The sequence below is a fragment of the Pyrgilauda ruficollis genome, unplaced genomic scaffold, assembly GCF_017590135.1.
Source record: "Pyrgilauda ruficollis isolate IOZ18807 unplaced genomic scaffold, ASM1759013v1 scaffold33, whole genome shotgun sequence".
Lineage (NCBI taxonomy): Eukaryota > Metazoa > Chordata > Aves > Passeriformes > Passeridae > Pyrgilauda > Pyrgilauda ruficollis.
In genome coordinates, this window is record NW_024524711.1 from 4554977 (window position 1) to 4581560 (window position 26584).

At 38.5% G+C, this 26584-nt stretch overlaps 1 protein-coding gene across 1 annotated transcript in view; it reads left to right on the forward strand.

Annotated features, from left to right (window-relative positions):
* The window catches only part of RELN (reelin), a 276870-nt gene that overhangs the window by 110473 nt on the left and 139813 nt on the right, over positions 1–26584 (forward strand). The window contains exons 4-8 of the mRNA XM_041474646.1: positions 2777–2847; positions 11573–11605; positions 13228–13306; positions 20091–20187; positions 24279–24330. Of these exons, the coding sequence (XP_041330580.1) occupies positions 2777–2847; positions 11573–11605; positions 13228–13306; positions 20091–20187; positions 24279–24330 (332 nt within the window). The remainder of the gene's footprint in view (positions 1–2776; positions 2848–11572; positions 11606–13227; positions 13307–20090; positions 20188–24278; positions 24331–26584) is intronic.

Consider the following 26584-nt stretch of genomic DNA (forward strand, 5'->3'; position numbering starts at 1 on the left):
ATACGTCTCTCAAAAAAAGCAAAATCCCAGAGTTAATAGTTGAACAATTTTCTCTCTTTAGTAGAGTCTCTTTCAGGCATTGCCAGTATTATTTTTGTAATAATTAAAATAAATATTATGTAGTTTTTAGATGAGTGTGAATATAGGAATTGAAATTAGTTTGGATATGTTACATGTCTTTATAAGAAAAGAATCCAAATTCACAATCCTGTTCTGTGAACCTCAGCTGTCAGGTAGGAACATCACCAACAAAGAGAGTTCAATACAGAAAAGGTATATTTTGAACTTCTTTCTTGAAGTAGCTCCGTTGCTGCGTAATTATACTGCATTATTTTCATTTGCTCCACTAATAAAACACAGATCCAGAGAAAATGGAGCAGACAGTCCTGGTGAAGTGGCAGTAGCAACACCCTTAGCAAGTCTCTGAAGCTGCTCTGTCGGTGCTGATGCCCGTGGCAAGGCAAATGTGATGTGAGCCCAGGCTGCAGCAAGCAGTGCCCCTCCTGCACTGCACTCCTGTCCCCAGGGTGCAGATCTCCCCTGCTATGGAACAGCAGCAATTGGCTCCTGCTCTGCATTGTCAGGCAAGGGATGACAGACACAGAAAGATGCTGATCATTCAGCTGGGTGCTGGCTCTCTGCCCAAATCCCCTTTTTCTCACACGCATGCAGAGATCCAGTAAACAGTGCAGAGTCTGGCATTATTGGTATTACTTGGTGTTTGTTTGCATTCAGACACGCACTCAAGCTCTCCTCTGCATGTGGTCTGTGTTCCAAGAGTTTGCTCTTCTCTGCCTCATAAAGGAACGCTCTGGTTGCCATCGCTGTTGTGTACATTCTGGATTGTACCCTGGCCTGTTGCATAAACAGCATCTCTGGAGTCCTGGTCCACTGCTAATAAAAGTTTTCTTTCCCACTGTCTGCAAAGAGTCCTTTCTCCCACCCTGACAGCTTGGGGGATAGAACTGTTGTACGAAGTACCTTCTGTGCCTTAGGTGTGCCTTTTTCTTGTGGGTTGAGCCAGGGAAGCTCAATACATGAAACTCCCACACTGAAACACATCTGGAACACCTGTCTCTTGGTGCTGCATTGGCCACCAAGCTGGCTGTGGGATGCTCTCCCATTTCAGCTGCCAGGAAGCCACCATATCCGGTCCTTTTAAAGAAATCTGGGCATGTGTTTGATTTTGGAGATTGTTTGGTCCAATTCTGACTTGCATGACTGAGTACACCTATGTGGTAAATTGCAGAAATGTATGTAGTGATCATATAGTTTCATTCATACTCATCACAACAGAGCTTAAATAAATACTTTCATTCATATTTTTAAATGAGACTTAATGCCTCAGCTCTCTTGCCTTTATGTGCTGGAACAGTGTATTTGTTTTTATTTTACTCTGTATTTGGGATGATCACTGGTCTTGTCAGCAGATATAGAAATGCTAATGTCGAACTATAAGATGAAGTTTTGCTCTTTTTTTTTAATGAAATTACTGAAATAACTAAAAGTTGCAATGGGGGACATGGTAGGGAGTGCAACCAAAACCTCACACTGGTGATGTGATCCTGGGACTGTGGCCAGGTGAGGCAAGGCTCCAGCTTTACTTCTGCCTCTGAAAGTCCAAGATAGAAAAGGCAACATAGCTCTTTTTCCTCAGGCAGAGGAAAAGAGTGTCTAAAAGCCCTAGGAGCATCGGGTCAGCATGGTTTTGCATTTCAGGACACACACATTGGTGGAAATAGAGCTTTCCTACATGTATAGAAATTAAAGTTGATCCAAGAGAAGCTTTCCTTTACTCCTATTTGTATTCTGACAGTTTGAAGATTACTTCACCCTGGGCATCCACTGTATCTGAAAAATTTAGTGCTAGATATGTTACTTTTTTCTTCTTCCTTTTCAGGGTAACTGGCCTAGTAGCCAAGTAAAATAAAATGTATTTTGATTTTCATTTTTGCACCATTCCTTTCTGGTCTTTTCTGATGTTTCAAAAGCAAGCTAGGCATGATCCATTAGAGAGGGCACACTGCTGGCTGAGAAATTGCACTCATAAAGTAGCTTTCAACATCTTACTGTTCGACTGAGAGGCTATTTCAAGGACTTCACATGGATCCATACTGAGCCCATTCATATTAATTAGAGAAAGGCTAAAGAACATGTATGAAGAATGTGCATGAGTTCTAGACAGATATTGGAAGAACTTTGGCTGAAAAAAAAATCAGGCTTCAGATACAACACTTGCAAATACTGAAAGGTTTTGAAATCTCTGAAATAAAACTGATGAAGTATTGCACTAGGAAAAGAGGGATTAAATTAGCAACTGGAAAAAAAGTAAAACAATTACTGTTAGCATGAGAGCTCTGTAAGCCAAAAACAAATCACATTGCATTATATTTCTACCTGATCATGAGGAAACAGAATAACAAGTTTTGTGGTACATTGCATGTCTTCTAGCTGCAGGTCACTAATGGGAATTAATTATTCTTTAGACAAAACTTTTGAGGCCTCAAATATAGCAACTCTATGTACAGCTACAGATACACATCAAAGACATCCTTCATTACATGCCAGTGATTTTTATTACCAAACAAACCATTTTGGTTTAGGAATTTTCTTTTGCTATGCACAAAATGATCACTGCAATTTATTCTATAAATTTGGAAGAGCACAAAAAGAACACAGAAAGAAAGCAGAATGGGACTTCTGATCAGATTAGTCATGCTTAAAGGTACACATATACATGTATATATTATTTATTGTTGTCTTTTTATGTTCACAGGGCTACAGCTACTCATAGGGGCCAAGTTATATTCAAGGATGCCTTAGCACAACAGCTGTGTGAACAGGGAGGTAAGAATCACAACTCTAAAAATATCTGGCAAATGTGGTTTTCCATTGTACCTGCATGTCAGTGTACATTTACTCCTCATGAAAGCTATTCTATAGAAAACCTTGAATCAGGATCTTATTTACATTCTTGAAACTGAATTTCTCTGGCTTCATACTTCCCATTGTCTGTCCAGGAATCCCACTTTTCCTCTCTGCTAAATGTTGGGCAATATACAAAACTTTAAGTAGCATTATGCACATGCCTGAAATCAGCCTGTAATAACCAACATTTCTGTCAGAAACATGAGCTGAGTTTTAAACCTTGCTGTATTAACTTTAAGCAACATGGCTGCAGCAAAAGCTTTGTTTACTATCCAGCTCACACATGTACATGTGAAAAATATGCCTTCCCTTTTTGTAAAAGTAGGCCATTGAATTTTTGCCTGTCACATACAACATTTGATCATTTTTATAGCTAAGCAAAATGTTTGACTTACACAAACTTTAAAAATCTAATTGTTGTCACTGCTTACCCTTTCAGTGAATAACCTAAAAAATAAATGTCCTGTTGTCATTTGTTGTCTACAAACAGTACTTTGCTTTGAATCTGCTTCATTAAGACAGGGAGAAGTAGAGAAGGTATCCATCATTTTTGGTACAGGAGAGAAAGGAATTTCCAGTTAGATCAACAAAATTCCAGTGATATTTCCATGTGAAAAGAAACAATTAAACATGGGCTAAATGATTTAAAATAAAGATTTTAAAATGGGAAATATGTTGCCATATTAACACACAAGAGAAAATCCTATAAAACACATCTCTTGGGGGCATTAGAGCTATAAGGTTGGGGTTTTTTCCTATGAGTTTGGCAATATGGCTTTTGCAATAAAAAGTTCTTGAACATTATTTCAGGAGCATAAATTGAGTTATTCATATAAGGTATCAATAATAGCTCTGTGATAATGAATGAAAAATATTTCAACTTTCAACTTTAATATTCAAGTCTTCATTTTTGTTGTAGTTCAATGGAAGTAGGAAGATGGATTCAGAGAGGTGAAAAATTTCAGATAGCACGCTAGGATGATGGTTGTACTTTGGAGAAAATAGAAATAAAAACAGTACTGGCAATGAGATGGAAGAGTTATGGTGATCTGGATGGAAAGTGATTGGGCCAGTCATGTTTTTTTTGCTGTGGGGAAGGAGGAATATTTAGAGAAATTAACAGAAGGTAATTGTGCACCTGTAATGGGAGTGTGGAAGTGTAGTGTTTCAGTGACTGGTGTGTAGGGACCAGGAACAGAAGTGTTGCCAGGATCATAATTTGGGATGTGCTGAGGAGGATGGAGAGGGTATCTCACACAGGCTGCCTGCTGGATGGATGTGAGTCAAGGGTGGAAAAGTGAATTTGCAGAGTAATCAATGTAAAATGACAAAAAACAGAACAGAAACAGATTAAATTCTCTGAGGCGTAACTGCAGAGTGAGCACACCATAGCCAAAGACAGTCTGGGGCAGCCAGAACAGGTAAGGAAGGGAGAGGGAAGGAGGAGTCATATGGGGGCAGTGACCAAGAGCTGGCAGTGACCACCATGGTGAAAGCTGTGCACAAGAAAGCTGAATGGGAATACATGACTGTCAGTGTCAGAACTGGCAACATGGTCAAGAAAAAGACAAAGCATTTCTCCATGCTAGAAGAAAATAAGCAGAGGCAAGCTGGTAGATATCCATCTATACAGACCTGACAATCCTTCAGACATTCTGTTAGCTGAGATTTTAGTGGGAGAACTGACAAAATAAATTTTTATTCTTTCACCCTTCTCTGCCTTACAGTTCAGCAATTTTGGAGCATAACCTAACCTCAGATCAACATTATAGCAACACTTATGTTGGTTAGAACAGTAAGTCCTTATGTTACTGTTTGCTGTCCCTGAGTTCACAGGAGCTCTGCAGAACAAGGAGAAAATAGAATTAGGGTATTGGTTGTATTCAGAGTACAAAGGACGCTGAGATGTCCCACTGGCTGCTCAGCTGTGACAATCCTTTTGCTGCCTCCTCCTCCCATCCAGCCTCTGCTAGTCACGTCCTGCCCAACTCCCTGAAAGGGCCTTCAGCTTCCCTACCTTGTCACAGTCTCCCACATCCTTATAACTTTTTTGTTTCCCATGATTTTCCCAGCAATACACAGTCACTTCAGAGACATCCCAGATTTATCATCCCCAAAGTGTGTGCAGTGCAACCCCTGGACTTGGCTTAGGCAAGGACCAGGCAGAGGTGCTGTTCTGTGAGCAGCGGGCAGCGTGTGGCAGCTGTAGCAATGATCAGATTTCCCTGCAATACTGATGTGCAAGATTCTCAGTTTTTCTCTTGGCTCTTGTCCCACATTTTTATCCTCACCATGGCTTCTCCCTCCTTCATTTCCTAGCTCAGACACAGTTTCCTTGACTTGGATATTCAACCACTGCATTGCCCATTACCCTTGCTCCCAGGCTCTCCTCTGCCTTTTTGTTCTTATTTCTTCAGCACAGTGTGCATTGCATTAATCTCTAATCACTGCATACTGTTATCATCCTTATACTATTAGAATTAATTTTCCTATTCAAAGAAAAGTGGCTTTCTTTGAAGTAGACCTTACTTCATTTATTCCATTTTCATCAACACCACTCATGTAAACAAAGGATTCTTTCAGGAAGAATTAGTGAATTTATTTAGATGCAAATATCATATTAATATATATGCAAAACAGCAAGGTAGATTGACATAAATGAGGTTTTATAGTCTGATTCTAGCCCTAAACATTGCTATACTTAAATCATGCACTGAATGGTGTGACATATTAAGTAAAGAAAAATAAAACCACGGGGCAACTTCATAGAATTATTACAGGACACCTTCTTAATAAGTATGTTCACTAGAGTGATATCAGACTTCCTAATGTCTAGTAAAAAGGATATACATGAAGATGTGAAAGTAGCAAGGGATCTAAAAAATCATGTTTACTGTGGTTGTCCACCCTCAGATGTACATTAATAAATCCTGATAGAGTTAATGGAATTTGTGCAGTAAAAGGAAAGTGATTTTTTTGTATTTTGAAGAGAATTAGAAGATGATAAAGGGTAGTGTTAAGGGATGGCAATGCCATATATATAATGTAAATATAGTAAGAAATGATGCCATAGGGAAAGGCACCAAAGAAAGTAAAATAATTGTTTAAAAAGCTCTGTGTTCAGAATATAATACATATTTTAGGAAGCTAGGGAGATGTTTGAGAGCTGATGTATGCTTTAAATTTTATGAGAATTATACTGAAGAAAGGAGACATAAAAATTATCATAGAAAAAGTTAATCTAGACCAAACAGGAAAAAACCCAAGCAAAAATAAAAATTATTTAAGAGAGTCTAGAAAAGGTAGCTGTCTTGTCAATGCTTCTAAAGATAAATAAGGACCATAATGAGTGATGATATTCTTGCCAGTAAAAAATATATTTAATAAACCATGTGTTTAAGTGGTTATAATAGTTAAATAAATGGAAAATAAGGTAAGCTTAGTATTGTGCATGTTGATTCATATTTATTTCTGAGAATATCCTGAGGATTGGACCAGACTCTCTTTTGTTTGAGAACTTTTGCCTGAATGTTTGTGCAAGACCTTTAAGGTGTATTTTGTATCTTGTAAAATTTAGGAACACGCTGAAAAAAAAAAAAGCAAACCAGATGTCAGGATCTCAGGCTTGTATTTTACAAGCTCTCAGAGCAGTGTTTTACAGAGCAGAGGACTGGAGAGTAGAGCTGGTGTAAAACTCCTCAGTTCATGTGTCAGCAAGAATAACACAGCCCTGGGGCAACTCACTGACTCTCCCTGGGGGATGCTCAGCCTCTATCATTCAACAGCAACTTTGTTTACCAGTAGAGAGAAAGTATTGGAGGGAGTCTAAATAAAAGCATTTATTTTCCTTTTTATCTTCATCTGGCTGCTAATGACAAGGAGATTAGACTTCATAATCTGCAAAACAGAAGATACCTCTCTCCACACCTCATTTGTCATGAACTGATGAGCAGCAGCTGATGGCCCCTGGCAGTAGAACTCTGAGCACAGTGTTTGTCTGGGAGCATGCAGGCATTTGTGATACTGTAATTCACTTTCCCTTTATATTAAAAAACCCACAAAGTTCAGGGTTCTGAGAAGAAAAAAAAAAAAAAAAAAAAAAAAAAAAAAAAAAAAAAAAAAAAAAAAATTTTTTAGTGGGTTTTAAGAATATTTAAGAATATTTTCTTGTGCTGGATTTTCTACCTATACCTGTACACAGTCTTGACCCCAGAACTCTATGGGATATGACTGTCAGAAGTACAAATGGATGTTTCTGTGTTTAATTTGCCTTATGCTTGCTCTTTTTATCTGAATGGGGACTAATTGACTATTACCAAGTTTAATGATTTTGTTTCTTATTTTTTCACTGATAACAAGACCACCAACAAATTGTTTCTTTCCTCCTCACATTCCAGTTTCTAGAAGAGGACTTTCCATTCCCATTCTTTAATATTTCCCTCCCTTCCAGTTTAACCAAAAAGGGGCATATTTAAATTGGCTTAACCTTTCAGCAGCCTTATTTCATCCACAGAAAAATTTAACCTTTTACTCCAAAACATTCCTCCATTCTCCCTCATCCCAGTGACACAGAGCCCTACAATGTCCCCATTGATTTTTGAATTCCCCATTAGCTTCCTCAAGATTCTCATGCTTTCAGTTTGACTGTGGCCTTTCTCTCTCTGAATCACTTTGTATTGCATCCTTTCTTCTCTGCTTTTCCTTGCCAAAGGGACTGTCTTGTAAGACAAGGCAATCACTCCACATTTCCTTACATTTTCTCATATTGTGTTTGCTGATACCTCTTAGACTGTGACCTCAGTTGAGATCTGCTTCCATTCTTTGCTCAGTACAATTCATCTTTTGTAAAGCTCTGTATATACCCACGGTGCTGGTTAAAAATCAAATAATAAATTCATTTACTTTACTTTTTAAAAATGTACCACATTCTCATTCAAGCTAAGGTGCATTTTGGAGCCACACAAATACTGGTTTTAAATTTAAAACCATCCAACCATGTGCCTAAGGAACAACTAACAAAGTGAATAATGGCTTAAAATATGAACTGAGATGGTCTTTCTTTGTCCCTCTCTGTCTGAAGTATTGTATAATTTCTTTTAAATTATAAATTTATATCTTTGCACTGTATAGCTACTCTGCACTGCATCATTTCTTTTATCTTTGTCATATTGTACAAAAAAACTTAATTTGACTTGAGCCACACTGTATGGCTTATGGAAAAATCCATGTTATTTTAAAGTAAGTAGCTCTATAATAAATTGATTAGAGAAGCAGATCTGAAAATATTTTAAAACTATTTTAAAACTACTATTTTTACAACTAATATTAAAAAAAAAAACTACTATTAATTTTGAGTTATGTTTTGAATTTCTGTTATTTGTGGGCCTTAAATACAATACTTGAAGATCATCCCAGTGCTGTTTTGCAAGTAAATATAAAATGTAATACAGAAATTATTTATAGAGAGAATAAAGTCTATGTTTGTCAGACATTGAATGGTATCCTCACAGTCTTTTGTCATGTTCAGCTCAAGAATTTGAATTACAATCAGAATACCTGAGGCAAAAATACTTGGGCTTCTTAGATCCTATAAAGGTTTAGGAAACCTCTCCCCAGCATAAAGTCTATACTTGTAACAACTACCTTTTTGTCTAACATGAAATGTTTGCTTAGCTACACCTCTAATTTTAAATGATTGATCAGTAGCATTAGTATGCATCTGCACAATTTCCTTCCTTTCATTCTATTGGTGAGCAGCTTTGTTGTGCAATGTACTATGCAAATGGTGGAAGAGCCACTTCAGGAAAATATCTCAGATCCCAAGTCTGTATTTTTTAATCACATAAACAGCCAGTTTTATTAAATAATGGTGAACAAAAGAGTTTGCAAATGTAGAGATGCCAAGTTTGTGCTCTACCTGTGCCTTTTTGTTGAATGCTGAAATTTTGCGTAAGAGCTCCAGGAAGTGTCATTATGACTGTGTGTATCCTTGGCTGGAGCCCTCTCCACAGAAATCCTCTTTCAAAGAGCCATGCCAGACAACCTGGGGTGAATGATAAGGCAGCCCTTCCTTCTCATTGGGGGTCTGAACTGCTCCCCTTGGAGAAGGTGGTCTCTTTCAGATGAGTTACTTTCAAAGGCCAATGAAATTTGCTTGGGCAGCTGGTGAGCCTGCCCGCGATGTGTCCGGCAGGACCACGCTCCTCGTGGTGAGCCCTGGCAGGATGGCTCTCAGCCACCCCTGTGCTCACAGCAGATCACCCACCAGTACTGCTCTGGAACTGCTGAGAAGGGGGTGTTCAGAACATCAGGCACAGAGATTTTAATTTAAACCTAGCCTCTTGGAACAGGAGTATTACAGGAGTATTACAAATCGCATGCCATAATGTGCTTCTTTTCCTGCAGGCAAAATACAGAACAGTTTGTGCTGCTCGATCTGGGAAATAATTCAGTTAATCCAGTACGATACATTTCTTTGTGCAAATAATTTTTAAAAGGTTTCTGGTGAAATTTACACATTCCATGGAGAAAAACAATACCTGGGGCTGCCAGGGACAAATGCAGACTTTTTCACTGTCAGATTCACCAGTGCAGTCCAGCACTATTCTGGAGACAGTGCTTAACATGCAATAGTTGCATTTCTCTAGATTTTGTACCAGCATGATGAGAGGTCTTGGCCATTGCAAGAGTCATTATTGGCATTTTTGATTGGAAAGACAAAGCATCATGGGTGAATTTCTTGTATAAAAATGGAGCAAGTTAGCCACAAAAAGGAAAAAATACTTCAGATTACTGAAACAACAACAGACTTTCAAGAAGGTAGAGTCATTATTGGCATTTTTGCTTGGGAAGACAAAGCAGCACGGGTGGATTTCTTGTATAAAAATGGAGGAAGTTAGCCACAAAAAGGAAAAAAATACTTCAGATTACTGAAACAACAACAGACTTTCAAGAAGGTCTTTTCTATCAGCTGCAGTAAAGTTTCCATGGTGGTTTGCAGGTTGTGCGTGCATATATACACACACACCCCCTTATATATATATGCATATATACATACCTATGTATATATGTATGCTTGTACATATATGTGTGTGTGTGTGTATACATGCATATGGATATATGTACTTAAGGTATGGGGAGAGATATATATACACACATATATGTATATATTTATATGGTTAGTGGATGGTGTAAAACGTGTCATTCCTCTAATTGGTAAGTCTGTTAAATGAAAGTTTTCTGTCTAAGGCAAATCCAGATTGCTTGCCATCATTTTCTGGTCTGCAGATACCTCATTTGTTGACTACTCAGTCTTCTTCATCACCTACTTCTCCATGAAATGTTGCAATTTGATTACAGAATGGCATGCTTCTTTGCAAACCCAGTATTTGAGGACTAAGCAGGAAGAGGAAAACAAAATTCTTGAGATTTGTGTTGGACTTTCTATTCAGATGATTATGTGTGAGAGCTCTACACAGATTGCTGCATTCATTTTTATGTTTATTTTTAATCTATTTTAATTTGTCAGATGTTAAGACAGAAATTACAGTAATTCACTATTTTATTGCAAATATGCTGAAGAAATCAGGAGTACTGCTGCAATTTAGGTCAGTGCCCAACAAAAAACAGAACCATCAAATGAATCCTGTCTTCAAAAAATTCTCTTTTTTGTTGGTTTTATTTTACCAAACTCCAAAAGACAGCTGGAAATACAGATCCATGGCTGAGGTACTGATAGACAAATAGGTAGCTGCTTCCCAGGAGCTTGGTTATATGCACCCCTTTGGCCTTCATGAGAGAGGTGTAACCTACTTTGGATTGAAGATCCAGCAAGGCTATGGATGTGGTAACTGCCATGGAGTATCTACCACACTGTGTAGCCGATTTCTAAACTTCCCCATATATTTTATGTAGCTGTGCCCTTTCAGATACAGTCTGATTCCATTTGTGTAGTGCTACACCAAGGCTCCTGTTGCAAAGCGTTGGAAGAAGGTTACTTAATAAACTTGTGCCATTTAACGTGGCCCCCATGCAGTGCGTCTTTACAACATTCTGGTGTTTCTTGGGAGGCAGAGACCTGCTGGGGAATTGACCAGCATTGCCTGCAAAAACATGCTTTGATATAAATGTTTGATATTGTGATTTACAGAGTGAATCTGTTACTTGTTGCCCCAGGAATATTTGAATTACTTCTCCCAATAGTGTGCCCAGTAAAATGTTGCTCAGTGCAGTATAAAAGATCAAAGTATGGCATTTTTTTCCTCTCCTAAACTATTTCTGTTGTTGAGCCTCATTTCCACTGTCTTTGTCAGCCCTTGAGCTATTGAATCCTAATCCAAATTATTTTTAACAATATCTCATCATTCTAGACTTGAATTGATCTTTTTTACCTTACTGTAAAACCAATACTGACTTTCATGTATTTCAATGCTTATTTTAATTAAGAGAACAATTATTTTTGTTTCCCTATTGTATTTTTGTAACTTTTGGGGTCTATCATGTTTTTCACAATTAAACTACTGGGATAGCTGATTTAAGGGAGTATACACTGTACAATTTGTTTTAAGCTGAATTGACTTTTTAATGCTGCAGTTGAGCTCTGTTGACAGGAGATATTCATGCATTGTGTCTTTGTTTTCCACAGCTCCGACAGAAGCTCCCTTACATCCTCACCTAGGTAGGTGATTTGTCATTCTTACTACTTAAACTCAGAATCATTGACTTTATTGTAATAAAAAATCTGTAAAGTCACATTAAACTAGGTCTGAGGAATTCAAATAAAAATGAGATTCATATAAAATTGAATTAATTATATCTAATTCTGATTAGTTGTTTCTTGATTGTGGTTTTTATTGCTTTTTATTGTCTTTGACTCCTTGCAGTGTGAGTATATCACGCTGCAGACCTTTTGGTCCCAGTTATGTATTAGAGCATCTGTTTGCAAGAGAGCCAGGAATGGAGCACCGCTGCTATGAAAACAGGCTGCAAGAATTGGGATTGCTCTGCCTGGAGAAGGGAAGGCTTCAGTGAAATATTAGAGCGCTTTCCAGTACTTAAAGGGGCTGCAAGAAAGCTGGAGAGGAATTTTTTCAAGGGCTTTTAGTAACAGAACAAGAGGGAATAAAGGGCTTTAAAATGAAAGAGAGCAGGTTTAGATTAGCTGTCAGGAAGAAAATCTTTACTGTGAGGGTGGTCAGACACTGGAATAGTTTCCAGAGAAGCTGTGGATGCCCCATCCCTGGAAGTGTTCAAGGCCAGGTTGGATGTGATTTTGAATGCTCAGGTATAGTGGGAGGTGTCCCTGCCCATGCCAGAGGTGTTAGATTTGGATGATCTTTAAGGTCCCTTTCAACCCAAAGCATTCTCTGATTCTATGTCCCATAACTTCAGTGTGGGACAGACCTCACACCAGAGCAGGGTTACTGTAAGGAAGGTTTTGTGCCAGTGCACCTCCAATGTTGAGCCTGGAGCAAGGCACTGCTGCTCCCTGTATCCACCAACTCTTGTGCTGCAATTTGATGTGTCCAGGACAGATTCTGGCATTCTTCCTCAGTTTAAATAGCATAATGTTCTATTTAACATTAAGTAGAATGTTATTTCATTCATATAGTGGAAGTATTTGTAGAGATGGATGTCTAACACAATCACAGGTGCCAAAGTGTTGGAATTTTAAGTGAGTTTATTGGTCATCGTACATAAATGAGACAGTAAAACCAGGTGAAATATTGGAGCCCAAAGTTTGCAGAACAGTGGTGAGAAATATTGGCATTACATAACTCACAGTTTATGTTCCTTAGATAAATTGATCTTTACTGCCAGGTCTACTGATAGCAGCAGGGAAATTCTAATAAGCTCATGGATTTTTGCTTATGAGGTGTCAAAATGTATCCCTGACTGTAAGACCTGTAATACACTCATTAGTACTTGTCATCCATTCTTGTGCCCATGTTTGCAGAATCTGGATTTGGGAGGATTTTTTCCTAAACGTCCAGTAAACCAACAATTCGGAGCAAAACTTCTTAAAATATTTAGTGTGTACTTGATGACTCCATCTTTCCATAGCCATCACACTTTCAAGATGGGGGCACTTTTAAATTTTTGTGGTACTATGATTCATAGTAAGGAAAAAGTCCTGTAACTAAGAAACCCTGGCTTTCATAGGTAGCATAACGTAAAAAGCAGATTTCTAGAAAACTAAAATGCATTTTACAATGCTTTTCTTTAGGTAAGGCAACACTTAGAAAGCATGGGATGATTGCACTTGATTTTATTTCATATACTGCTGTGTTTTCTTTGCAGCTGAAATGCACAGTGACAGCATTATCCTGCGAGATGACTTTGACTCTTACCATCAGCAAGAACTGAATCCTACCATGTGGTGAGTTTGTGCACTCCTTTATGTGCATTTGAGCAAACGAAAACATTATATTTATCGAATGAAATGATGTATAAATGAAAGTATAGATTTGCTTCATTAGGACCTAAATATTTTGGTTTATTAATTAATTCATTAATGAGTGACTGAGAAATTCTAAGCTAATTGAAGTGGATTACAAATTCTTGTTGATTTCAAATCTTTAAATAATCCAAAAATAGAAGGACTAGAGCTGAGCTCAGTGAATACTTATGAATGAAGATTTTGGTTTCCTGAAAACACAGATTTTCATCAAAAAGGAGAAGAATTTCAATAATTAAACTTTTCAATTTTTTTTTTTTTTAATTTCATGTGGTACATGTTTTTGGTGAAGCTAACTACAGCAATAATTCCTTCCAAACTGAAATGAAGTGGTTCCAAATAATTTAAAAAGATCATAAGAAAACCCCACCAAAATCTCCAACTGGAATTAAATACCTCTGTCTAATATTCATGTGATAAAAATGTTTGAGGTTGAATTTCTTTTTCCTTTTTTTTGTGGATGGCACAATTTTTCAGGATTTTTGTATTGTATAAGAAGGAAAACACTTCACTTCTCAGTTCTATACAGCCACTTCCAATTGCTAGGGTTTGGGTGGTTTTGGGATTCCTGAACTGGGTCATTCATATTATCGCAGGCTGTGTCTGAAACAGCCAGCACAAGATGTTATTGTTCTTTAACCAGTAGATGCTACAGAAGAATCTCAACCTTCCCATGCATAATAAGGCAGGTACAACTTAGAACAGGTCAGACAGCAGCTTAATGAACTGTGAGCACAGAGTGAGAGCTCTCAGACACCAACTCTCCCTCTGCTCCCCCATTCTCTGCCGAGGGATTGCAGAGCCCCAACTCCTGCACTGGCTCAGAAAGCAAGGGAGGAGATGAGGAAAAATAATCACTTCAGTGTTAATAAAGTCAAATATCAGTCCCTGGGAGGGGTGGGCTCCTTAAGTCACTGCCATAGTCCCAAGTTGTCCAGCAGTAAATAACAGGAGGGATAACTGTAGGTGGAGCCTACAGGAGCAAGCCCCCAGCGCTCCCTTAGCTCCGAAACAGTAAATAACAGGACAATATGGAGGGATAACTGTAGGTGCAGCCTACAGGATCAAGCCCCCAGCGCTCCCTTAGCTCCGAAGATGGGAGCTGGGAACAACAGCAGACTGTTAGCTTTTAGTCAAAAGGAGTGTTCTTTAACAAAGAGAGCTCTTACACAGACCTCTGAATCTTAAATATTAATAATTTTACCAATACAGTGATCATAAAGATGGACAACCATTTCATGATATATGTGTACAATGTCCCAGAAGAGGAAGTTGTACATCTCAGTACAAAACTAATTCTGTTCTGTATAGTGAGTGTATATACAGTATAAAATACCCAGATAAACACATCTCTTGGTCTTAATATGAAGTTTTGAAGATTGGAGCCTCCTTTTTTTATATAAGATTCTGAGTTTTCTATTTCTTCCAATCCTATTTCATAAATATAATTAACTTTATTATTTTAATTCATACAAAACACAGAAATATTTTACTGGGTTAGTTTATCTTGTTCAATAAATTCTTGATGAGCATTTTAGCACTTACCTGCATTAATACATTCATTCTGTGACATTTGACTTAATTTTCTTTTTTATTAAGGACTGTCACAACTTTCCATCTGTGCAGGTCTTTCATAGCTTAACTGTCTTGTGTAAAAATGCTGTAGTTTACAGAATTTTACAGACATTTTTATTTTGTACATGCTCATTTTAACAGGTTTTAATGTGTGCCTACAATTTTTTTTTCCTCTTGTTCCTTTTGTATCATCTCTTTAAATGTTTTTTCTGGACTAGGAGGCATTAAGAACGTGTGATTCTATAACAAAAAAAACCCTCTTTCTTTATGGGTATGGACAGATCAAGGACTCTTAATGGGTTGCAGAATAGCTGCCAAGGTAGATAGCTTTAGCAGCAGTGTGTTAAATGGACTTGAGTGGAAAGAAATGAGAAGAGGCATTATTTCCCTGCAGATGCCTCATAATTCACAGAGGACTTGTCTGTTGGGAGCCTCCATAAATTATTTATCCATTGCTCTCAACTTTAAATTCATCCTTGCTTATAGAAGTCTCAGCAGAGAAATTTCAGATTAAAAGAGCCTCAGTCTTCTGCTCCTTTTGTTCCTAGGATGTGGATTTGGTCCCTCTGGAACAAACTTTACCACCTTGCTTGGTGAGTCAGTGCAGAGGTGGCTGCTAGGAGAGAGTCCAAAACTCACCACAATCCTGAGACAGATTTTCCTGTACTAGCAGAAAGCCAGCATTTTCAGCAATGCTAAACAGAAGTGGAGCACAAATAAAATAAAACAAAACCATAAAGATGTATCATGAGCTTTTTAGCACAAAGGATTTCTGCAGTAGCTCTACCTCCAGTGAAGACCCACTTAGCAGCAGAAAGTTCATTCTCGGTTGATTGTCTAGTGGGAGTAAAATCAGGAATTATTAACAGTTGTTGCCATCCACCCTAAAATTGCGTTTTTTCCCCTGGCAGCTGCTAAAATCCCATTTTTACCACAACCAATTGCAGTGAGTGCTGGAGCAGCATTTGCAGCTCTGCTCAGCCTGCTCTGCGTGCAGCAGCTGCCTCGTGCGCGCAGAGCCCAGCAGGGCCGTGCCGCGGGGCCACTTACACCGAGCCACTCTAGTCGTCTCTGAAGCCATTGTTTGTGTACAGATGAACACAAAAGTGCTTGTATTTTCCTCCAATCTTTTCTTCCCAAATCCTACATAACACTGGCTTGGAAGTGATTAATATTTTCCCACTCCTCCTGCTTCCCCTTCTGGCATGTGCAGCTCTGGCAGAGATGTACCATCCAAGTGCACCAGCTAAGCAGTTTATATCCTCTCTATGTGTCCAATTTTATGAGTCCCAGCAGAGCCTGTGTGTCACTCCATTGCTGGGAGAGGCCTCACATCAAATAACTATTTTGCACAAGGGCACTGTATGATTTTGAGAGTGATTGCCTGCTCTTTCAAATGCATTAAGACACATCCTTCCCAGCAGCCATCTGTTTCTTTGGAGGCTCAGAAACAGAGAAGGAGTGGTTGCAAGTGTTTTTGGAGCTGCAGAAGGAAGAGAAAGGCTCTTTGTAAAAGAAAAGTCACAGCACCACAGCTCCTTACCTAAGTCAAAAATGTGGTGACTGACAGAAAACAGGAGAAACTGCTAAAGTGCGAAAGGGACAGGGAGAGAGGAAGCAACAGGAGAGGACACATCCTTATGTGAACATAGAAGAAGCATAGAACAAAGAAGGACGATTTCTCTGCTGGGAATGCAGGAATGGGGAGCATTTTCTCATTTTCTTGGGAAACCACCCACTGTGAGAATCTTTTTGTGTGGTATGTCCAACTAATGTTTATAACCTTTTCTTCCAGTGTCCAGTCATGTCAGAATATGGTCATTTCCAAAATCCCGTAGGCAAAGCCTGCTTGCTTGGGCAAAGATTTCCTCATTTCTTGGGTTTTATTTGCCACCAGCCTTACAAAGATCTCTTATCTTGTGAAAAAAATATGTTTCACACAATCATAAATGTCCAATGTATTATGTATCTGACATGTACCAGCTGTGGAAGTTAAGGTAGGCAAGTGACTCCCACACCACTGTAAATGCAGCACCAATGTCCATGCTCAGCCAGCCACTGCTGACTTGAACTAACTAGAAGTGTTTAGTACATTTTTCAATTAGAAAATTGAAATAATACAAGAAATTAGTGTCCATGAGACTTTCTGAAAGCTGTCAGGACGCTGTTAGATCAGAATGCTCAGGAACCATGGAAGTAACGGATTTCTTCAGTAGGGAAAGGGAATCTGCACCAGTACCACTTGCCAGGGAATGGATGGATGAGTAGAGGTTCAGTATGTGCACTATGAAGACTGTCTAGGTCATTGAGCATCTATTCCTGTGATCATCTTGCCTCCATGTAACCTCATAAAACTGCAGTGGAGAGCATAAAGAAGGTGCTATATAAGAACTAAACCAGGCTAAATGGGAACAAATATTTTTTAAAAATCTGTTTAATCCTATAATAAATGATCTAATGTTAAGAAATGCATAAATTAGTAAAGAATAAATGTTGGCATGAATGCATGTTTCTGTATAATACAGTTTTAATAGTAGGACTAGAGACAGCAGGGGATTCAGTACATTTAAAGGAGAAAGAGACAGTACAGAAGTGTTTTGCTGTCTAAACTCTCCTTCCCAATCTGATGTCATGTTTCATCTCAAAGCCTATCAGCACACCAAGCAGCAGTCACTTACAGAAGGCACACTTGTCAAAGATGACATGAAGAATAGTTGAGCATGTAAAATCAATCAACAAGAAACAGAGATTCTCTTGGTCATCACTTCTTCATGGCATATGAGAAATGTACAGGTACACTGATATTTCCAGTGGCAAAGAGGTAGAGGAAAGCTTTGTGACAGGAGAGAGAGGTCCTAAAGTGGTTTCCAAATTGCACTAAAACTGTGGGATTAAACTTCAGAAAGATTTATGTTTAAAAATCTGTTGGCAGTTTGAGATGTTTATCTTCTTTATGGTTCAGACATCACAGAAGACATCAGTCAATATAATATCCACATACTCAGGTATTGTAAAGGGAAAAGAAATGACAAATAGGGGTGAGGAAACAGCAGATGTTTCCCCCACAGCAAAGTGAAGAACAATAGCAGAGAGAGGTGGGACTCTCTAAGCCAGAGATGAGAGAATGGCAGGTCTGTGGAGAAGTCATCTCGATAAATGTGACACGTGTCAGCAGCGGCAGCGAGGACCAGCTGTGAAGAGAAAGCTGAATTGATTTTAATGTGCTAAGATTTTAGGCCAGGCAGGTGAGAAAGATAATGTAGAAAGCTGCACCCAGCCAGGGCAATTAATACTGTCTTCTGTTTGTATAAATAGAAAAGAAATTAACCTTCCTGTCTGCACCAGGAGAGGAGCAAATTGGATCGTTTCTAAACACGTAGTACTATGACGATGATCTGAGGAACAGCAGATCAATTATCTTGCTCTTCAGGCATTCTTGTCAAGCTAATGAGCAGTTTATTGTCAAAGGTAATGCACTTCAAAGACAGCACAAAGGTTTGAATCAGGATTACCAACAGCCATCCAATTTTGTATGAGAGGAATCATCCTAGAAAAGACAACCAATGATGAAACTGCTGTATTAGCAGGACAGTGTTTTTGGATTTACAGACAATATTTCATAGACCACATTACAGAAGTAGAACAGATTAATCGCTTTTTATCTGTTGAAATAAGAGAATTAGAGAATTAAAATATCCCTTGGATTATGTGGCCTGACCTTTCAGGAAGGACAAAGTGGTCCCTACAAAGTATTCATGGCAAAGTTTTCCTGCCATATCTATCTCTGTACATATCAGAAGTCCAAGTAGATGCTCCACTATAAAATTCAAAAATGAAGGGACAGACATTGAAAATAATTTTTATAACAGCCAGAATCCTACAGAATCCCAGGAGTTCTTCCAGTTCCTGACCCTCTGCTCTTCAGTTGTCGGAACTTTGGGATCAAGTGAAATTTAGATAGCAACAAAACATGTCCCCTGTGAACTCTGCTTCTGTGCTTTCTTTCTCTAAAAGTACCACTTTATTCACTCACATGCTCTCTTCTTGACTTCTATTGAGAAATAAAATTAATTGCTGACTCTGACTTCTGTAAGTAAATATTAATTCACTGATGTTGATTTGAACTATGCTACTTTATTAGAACATTTTACTTTGCTGCTTAAATTCAAAATACTAAATGCTATCAGTGTAAATTGCTGAATTACTTCACTGGCCTGCTCATACAGGAAAAACAACTCAAACATTTTTATGTCTGATGTTTTTTCTGGAGTGTTTCCCTGGAGGTTTGATGTTTAAGTTGAGCTTTGGATGCCCAAAGGCAACGTTAGCCAGCACCATTGCAGGCAGCTTGTTGGGGACCAGGAATATATCCAATGTTTTTTTAAATGTGGACCTCATGCCAAGATCTGATACCCCAGCCCTAGAAGGTGGGGGAGGCAGCCCTTTCCCTGTGTTCTGCAGTCAGGCTGCCCACAAAGTCCTTCATGTTAAATTAAGATGTATCAGGACAGGTGTAATTAGTTGTCTCTGCAGCACTTACCAGCCTCTCTGAGAATTTCTTCATAGTTTTTTTCCTTAAAGGTGAGCAGAGTGGCAACTCTGTTACTAGGTATATGGAATATGATAAATACAAATAGAAGCAACAGCAGATGCCATGTTACACTGCAGCCTCAAGCCTGGCCTTTGGGGAAATAACCCTGCAAGAAGGAGAGAGGCTGATCCCAGCCACTTGTCCTCAGTTGTTCTCTCTGGTAACTCCATGATGGTGGGTTTACTTGTGGTAAATCAAATGTTCACAAGGATTTTGTAAGAAGAGTAGCTTCAGGGTAAATTATGTATGTAAGATTTCAACTTGTTTTCCTGTGGTGTGGTGCTTTGCATCCAACGAGCAGGGACACCCCACTTTAGAGGAGGGGCAGTTTGCAGAGAGCCAGCACTGAATCACCAGGGCCTTTCACAAGAGGCAGCTCCAGTGGATCATATTTACACTGCCCCACCTTTGAGTCCATCACCGTGATAACAAACAGCCCAATCCGAGCTCCAAGACACTGCAGTCTGATTTTACAGTTTGCAAGGTCTCAAACACCCAGTCTCTGATTTCCCTTCTGAACACGGTGTGCTCTCCCTGCAGGTCTGAGTGCAGTAACTGTGAGGTTGGGGGACACTGTGGAGTGATAATGCACGGCAACGCTGCCACCTTCTGCGAGCCATACGGTCCCAGGGAACTGGTAAGTGGAGGCTGCCCTCTCTGCTGGGGCTGGGAAGCTGTGTCAGCTGCAGGGATCTTGATGTGCTTTCAGTGGTTGGTATTTAGCAGAGATGCTCTTGAGCAAGGTGATGGGTCCATAGAAGTACACCCAGAAACATCCCAGTGTTTTAAACAATAGATGCTCACCTGTCGCGTTCACATTTTCTGAAAAATCCCTTTGCCCAGGATTTTTCTTCTGGGAAGCTGAGAAGCCTCAGAGGAAAAGGAAAACAATTCTTATCATTATTATGATAAGAATGTATAAATAAATTCTTATATATATAATTTTATATATATTTCTATTATTCATTTGCTTCTCCTCTGTTTTGCTCATGTGGAATGTGTTTGGAGATTGTTTACCTGCAGGTGATTGTTTCATTGGATTCTGGTGTAAGTTGTTTTGTTTCACTGGCCAATCAGTGCCAAGCTGCTTTGGAACTCTGGAAAGATTATTGTCCTTTAGCATTCAGTACGTTTCCTTTCTGTATTCTTTAGTATAGTTTAGTATAGTATTCTTTAATATAAAATAGTGTCATAAAATAATAAATTAGCCTTCTGAGAACATGGAGTCAGATTCATCATTCCTTCCTGCCACGAGGGTCTCTGCAAATACAATACCAGCCAAAGGTTATTGCAAGAGTTGCAGTAACCTTTGTCCCTTTGCAAGGGGCAGTCTCTTGATCCAGCATGTATCCAAGTCACTTAAAGTATCTCTGAAATACTGAAAAGTCAAGGACATAGAACTGTGTTTTTGAACTGGCATCATTCTCTTTTTATATCCAACAATTAAATAGAGACAGGGTTCATTTTTCTTTTATTATTTTATTAGTCTTGTCCCTTTTTTTCTTTTCCCTGTTGACAAATGTTAATTTGGTTGTAAAACACCACTTGTGAACAATGCATCCTACAGACTTAAATGCAGCCTGGAGCAAGCACCTGCCAGTCTCAGGGAAGTGTCTGTAACAGATTGAGTCATGATGAATGGGACAGAATTAATTTTGTTGTGGGTGGTTTGGTCATAAAATTGCTGTAAGAAACAAGTGCAATTTGCATTAACTTGAGGTCATCTGGGTGTGGAAAATGAATTGCAATACATAAACCAATGCCCACATGCTGATGCTGAGCAGCTAGCTGCAGTGATGTACATATAAGGGGAGCTTTGGAAAGAACTGAAAAATTAAAAGGCCAGATCAAAGCCCATGCAATTCAGAATTAATTTTCATGTTTTCAACAGTCTTCTGAATGGAGGGAGAGGCTGATTAGAGCTATTTGAAGAGCAAACATGGAAGAGGGCCATAAAACAGAAGTGGTTTTGGCCAGGCATCTTCCCTTAATTTCAGACACTGACAATTCTTTTCACAGGGTTAATTTTACATCCTTAACTGGGAGCAGAATTACACAAATGCAATGTAGATATTGCTGATGTGCATAAAAGTCATCAACACATATAAAACTAATTTAGAGATTTTACAGATAAAAAAGGATTTCCCTTGCAGCCAGCTCCAGCCAGGGAATCCTGTCACGGATGTTAAATGGCCTCTCTGCTACTTTGCATCCTGTTTGAATGTGCTGTGCCTTGCTAACTGCCTTGAGAATGCCTGCATTGGTTTATGTCCTGTGCAAAAGGGAAGTAACACCACTGGGGTATTTTTCCATCTTTTACATTCATTTTTAGTTGTAGTACTGACTATAGGTAACACTACTTGGAAAACAATCTACGTATGATATTTAACAAACCCAGGGTCCCAGCTCTGAGGGTTTTGAGCTGTTATTCATTAGCTGTCTTCTCCCTGCTGATATGCAATTTTAGACTATCCCTTGTAATCAGGAACTGGCTTCAAAACCCAGTCTTGGACTGCATTTGTCATATTGCTGTGTGGTAAAGTAGCACTATCATGGCATCAGGAATTTGGAAAACATTTGTTAAGATACCAAAGTGGTGTGATTAAATAACCATCTGAAAAAAACCATCATGCTTATAAACAGTTACCAGCCTAAAAATGAAAGCATTTATAAATATTATGGCAGTGCTGCAGAAAAATCAAATCCTTCTGCAGGAACATGCTAATGGCTTAACACCATGGATGAGCACAGGAGTGTTCAGGCCAGAGGTGTGATCTAGTTCTATTTTTGAGTATAACACACATTTCAATACCTACTGTCTTAGCACCAACCTGTTTCTCATTTGTAGTTGTTTTGGCAGTTTAAAACATACCTCTTTCTGTCACAAATTTTAATACCTGTTTCATTTCTCCATGATTTCTATCAATCCTATTTTGACCCTGCTTGAAATGGATCATGAAATCTCTGTTCCTGCTAATGGCTCCTAGTACATGAATTATTACTTTAAAATACTTAGTCGAGAAGAGTTGAATTTGCAAAATATTTTACATCAACAGCTATAACAGCTGCTGATTTGCTACTTTGACCTCCTTCTTTCCTCCTGGTTTCCAGCAGCCACCTGTTACTGCAGGCAGAGGGTTTTTAATACCAACTGTCTCTGTCTGTTGGTGAAAATTTACTGCTGCCAAAATCCTGGAAAGGTGTATAGCATCAGAGATGTTGCAAGCAAAGGAAAATATCTACTAAAGGCTCCCTACCATACTCTCTGCAGTGTCTGAACTAAGCAGTCCTATGCAGAATTTTGCAAAAATTGTTAGTAAGTCTAGTGATTTTTCCCAAAGCATTGCTGAAATGATTCACAGCACAGTCTAAATCTACATGAGTGTCTCTTCTGTGATAACTGATCTTTTTAACTTCTTTGTGATATGAGCTACTGAACCTCAATAAAGATTTTATTTTCAAACTGTGACTTGCACAACATAATTAATTAAATGAAAACTAATATAATAGGTGCTCTTAACTCAAATCAGAAAGCAATTTATTATTTGGCAGGGTAAGTGTGATACCTAATACTGAATTGATCCTGGCAGAATGACTTAAATGGGAATGTGACTTTATTTTTAAAGGGGCTATGTAAATGCAGCTTTCCTATTCTTGCTTAAAAATTAAAATTACTACATGTTAGAACATGTAGTCCTTTTATCAGCTAATCTTCAATGTATTTCAGTGATTCCTTATTATTCCTTAATTTTTCCTTAATATTGATAAGAAATTCTTTTCTGTGTGTAATAGGTATATAGAAAAGAAACAGATCACACCAAAACTCACACCAACTCATGCAGATCTCCATGCATTATTTTCAAAGGCATCATTTAATGCTCAACTAGGTTGAGCTAGCACTGGAAGAAGTCCAGTCCCTTTTGTCTTGGATGCCTTGCTTGTTAAGCAGCAGTATTGTTAAATTCAACCTTTAAAATAAATTGAAAACTATTAGGTGTCTTTCACAACACACTAGGGCTTTTTATTTTATAGCATTTTCAGGAGAAACATTCTAATTTGAGCTACTGAAATCTGGAGGCATTCAAAGAAGGGAGAGAAGCCTCAGAGGAGGGTGGTTTGCTGAGTACAGGGTGAGCTGCTGCTGTTTCTCGTTTTTCTCCATCTCTCTGGATGTCAGCTGTGGGTAGATTCTGCTACAACATTGCACTGTACATACCATACAGTACCACCAAGTGTTTTTGTTTCCTTTGTGTGTAAGATTTAGGTTCCATTGCTTCCTCTTAATAATGCATTATTTTAGGGTTAATTAATTTTATTTTTATTATTGATTTATTTAGTCCTTGTTCTGTGCAGAGAAAAGTGAGAACTGTTCCATATATACAGATTTACACTAAGCTGACTACAAACCACAGAGATTTTTCCAATCTTCTAAAGAGTGGTCAAGCGACCCTGCTGAACATAAATGTGCTTTTTTTTTTTTTTTTTTTTTTTTTTTGGTAGAAATTATTATGGTGAAAAAAATTCTGGCTTTGACATACGACGAGCTTTCAATAACGAAAATGACATAACAAAAATGTCCACGGTCACTCAGCCTGAAAGGGCTGGTGATAAACAGTCCTATGCACTGGAGATGTGGGTGTCTAGAGATTTTCCATGCTTTAAAGAAAAACAAATGATGAATGTATTGTTTTGCTCATCTAACAAAAATATTTGCTTCTCTTCCCATAGACCACCACTGGCCTTAACACAACTACTGCATCCGTCCTTCAATTTTCCCTTGGTAAGTTTAGATTACCCTTTCACCCAAGAAAGTGTAAAAGTCCTTTCTGTGAAGGAAAATGGCCCTAAAGTTCAGGGTTACCTTTGTGGTTGATGTTAGACTCAACATGAGGGATGAAAAAAATCTTTTAAAACTGCAGTGTATTTATTCATCTCCTGACATGGAGCTACTGTTTTAAATTTTGGAAATGAAAAGCTCCAGTAGATACTCTGATAAGCCATGTTTGAGTTCTGTTTTTTTCTCCTATTTTATAGCCTGATATTTAACATTATAATTTCTTGCTCTTTTGCTGAAGTGTGATTATTGTTTCTAAAAAAAAAAGAAGGTTTTTGTCATTTAACACCCCAATATATTCCAAGTTACACCAAGGTAGTGCTGTTTTTAACACATTTGTGCAAAGAGAACAGGTAGGGCAAATGAAGACTAAATGCTATTAAGTCCATATTATCAACAGCATGGTTGTATGCTGTATTACTCAGAATACTGTGAGCTATTGCACATTTCACAGTGCATTTGTGGCTATAAATTATGGTAGAGGCTGGGGCTGAGGGCAAATTTGGAACACACATAATTTGTTAACTCATTTCTCAGTGTTGAAAATACGAAGGAAAAGTGTTCTAGTGATATAGATGGTTCCGTAAAAAAGCAAGCAGAAAATGTAGCCTGCTTTCTCTGTAGACCCCTGGATATGTGTTTCCAAATCATATTCCTATTTTTAAAAAAGTAATTCTCCAAACGTATCTCAGGAGATGTGTGATTAAACTCTGGAAATCTCAGCTGAAAATAAGAACAATCATGCAGCTTGGAAAACAGCTTGGGTTTTTTAATGGATTGGAAATCAAAATCCCAGAAGGGTCAGAAATACATCATTTAAATTTGTTTTTTACCTGAAATTGTTCATTTGGGTATTGGAAGTCATCAGTACCTGCTTCTGACTGCAGCATTAATATATCTAAGGACTGGTATCTAAACTTTTATTTTGAATTACTGGTTTTAAAAGCCAGAAAAAATGTCTCAAATCCTCAGCTGAATCAATGCAAAAATGTTGGGTACCTGAGATGAAAACCAGCCTGTTGCTGCCCTGCAGTTTCATTCAGACAGTGGAAGGGTAGCAGCTCACTTGATCCACTGGGATGTGTTGCTCACTGACAGAAGCACAAGGAGATGTGACTTCTATACTTGCAACGATGGAGGAATCTCACTTTTCATGAAAATTTGCAAAAACCTATTTTGTGTTATTCCTGCAGTGACCCAGGGTGGTTAACAGCAGGGTAAGGTGAGTGGGCTGGTAGGGTGAGTGCTGGCACAGCCCAGTGCCTGGTGTCTGCTGCGGGTGAACTGCAGAACAGTGCAGGCTCCCAGAACCTTCACAAGGAAACGTGGTATTTCACTAGGAGCATTTGTGCCTATCAGATGGGAAGGGTCAAATAAAAAAGGGGTAAGAAAAGGCTGAGCAGGAAATACTCTGTATGACAAGATTTTCATGAATATATCATAAGAATGCCTGAACCCATACCAGTAGGAACCAGTAAAATCCTCAGTATGATGGAGCAGAGAGGGGTGGATGCACATCCAAGTAAACCAAATTTCAGCCAGTTGAAAATGTATCATGTTTCCCCATGTGCCTGTGATGAGTTTGAAATACAATGCAGATTGCTTTTGTAACTGATAGAAGCCAGCATGAGCCAGGGGACTGCTGCTGAGCTCAGCAATACTTGGCTTTAGAATCCAGTTTCCAGCCTATTCCCAAATGTCCGATTTAATCATAACCCTATTTAGGGATTGATCCAAGGGAATTGCTTTTTATTTTAAAGAATGTTTACCACTTTCTATCAGCCATAGAATAGCTTAAGCTGTAATCCTTTGAGGGCGTCTTTATGTTAAATTTGTCACATAGCTTTGGCCTTATTAAAGAGTGCACATTTTAATTTCTTTTGCCACTAATTATCAGATGGAATTTTGTATTTGCAGGTGTATAGGAGGTAGAGAACTAGGAAATGAAGCTGAAAATTCTGAAGCTAAATTCTGGTTTCACCATGAATTCCAGATCCTTTAAAATGCTGTGGTCAGGGAGGGTAACAGACTAGTGAATTTTTCATTACTTGATATTCTGTGTGATTTCCTTCATGCATCATGTATTTGGTAGTTTTGCTCTTTAAAGGCCAAGGCAGTTGGAAAGGTGCACTTAAAAAGAAGGTTTAATTAGGATGAAAAGGTAATTAGTAAGGCATTTTCAGCACACAGGACAACATTA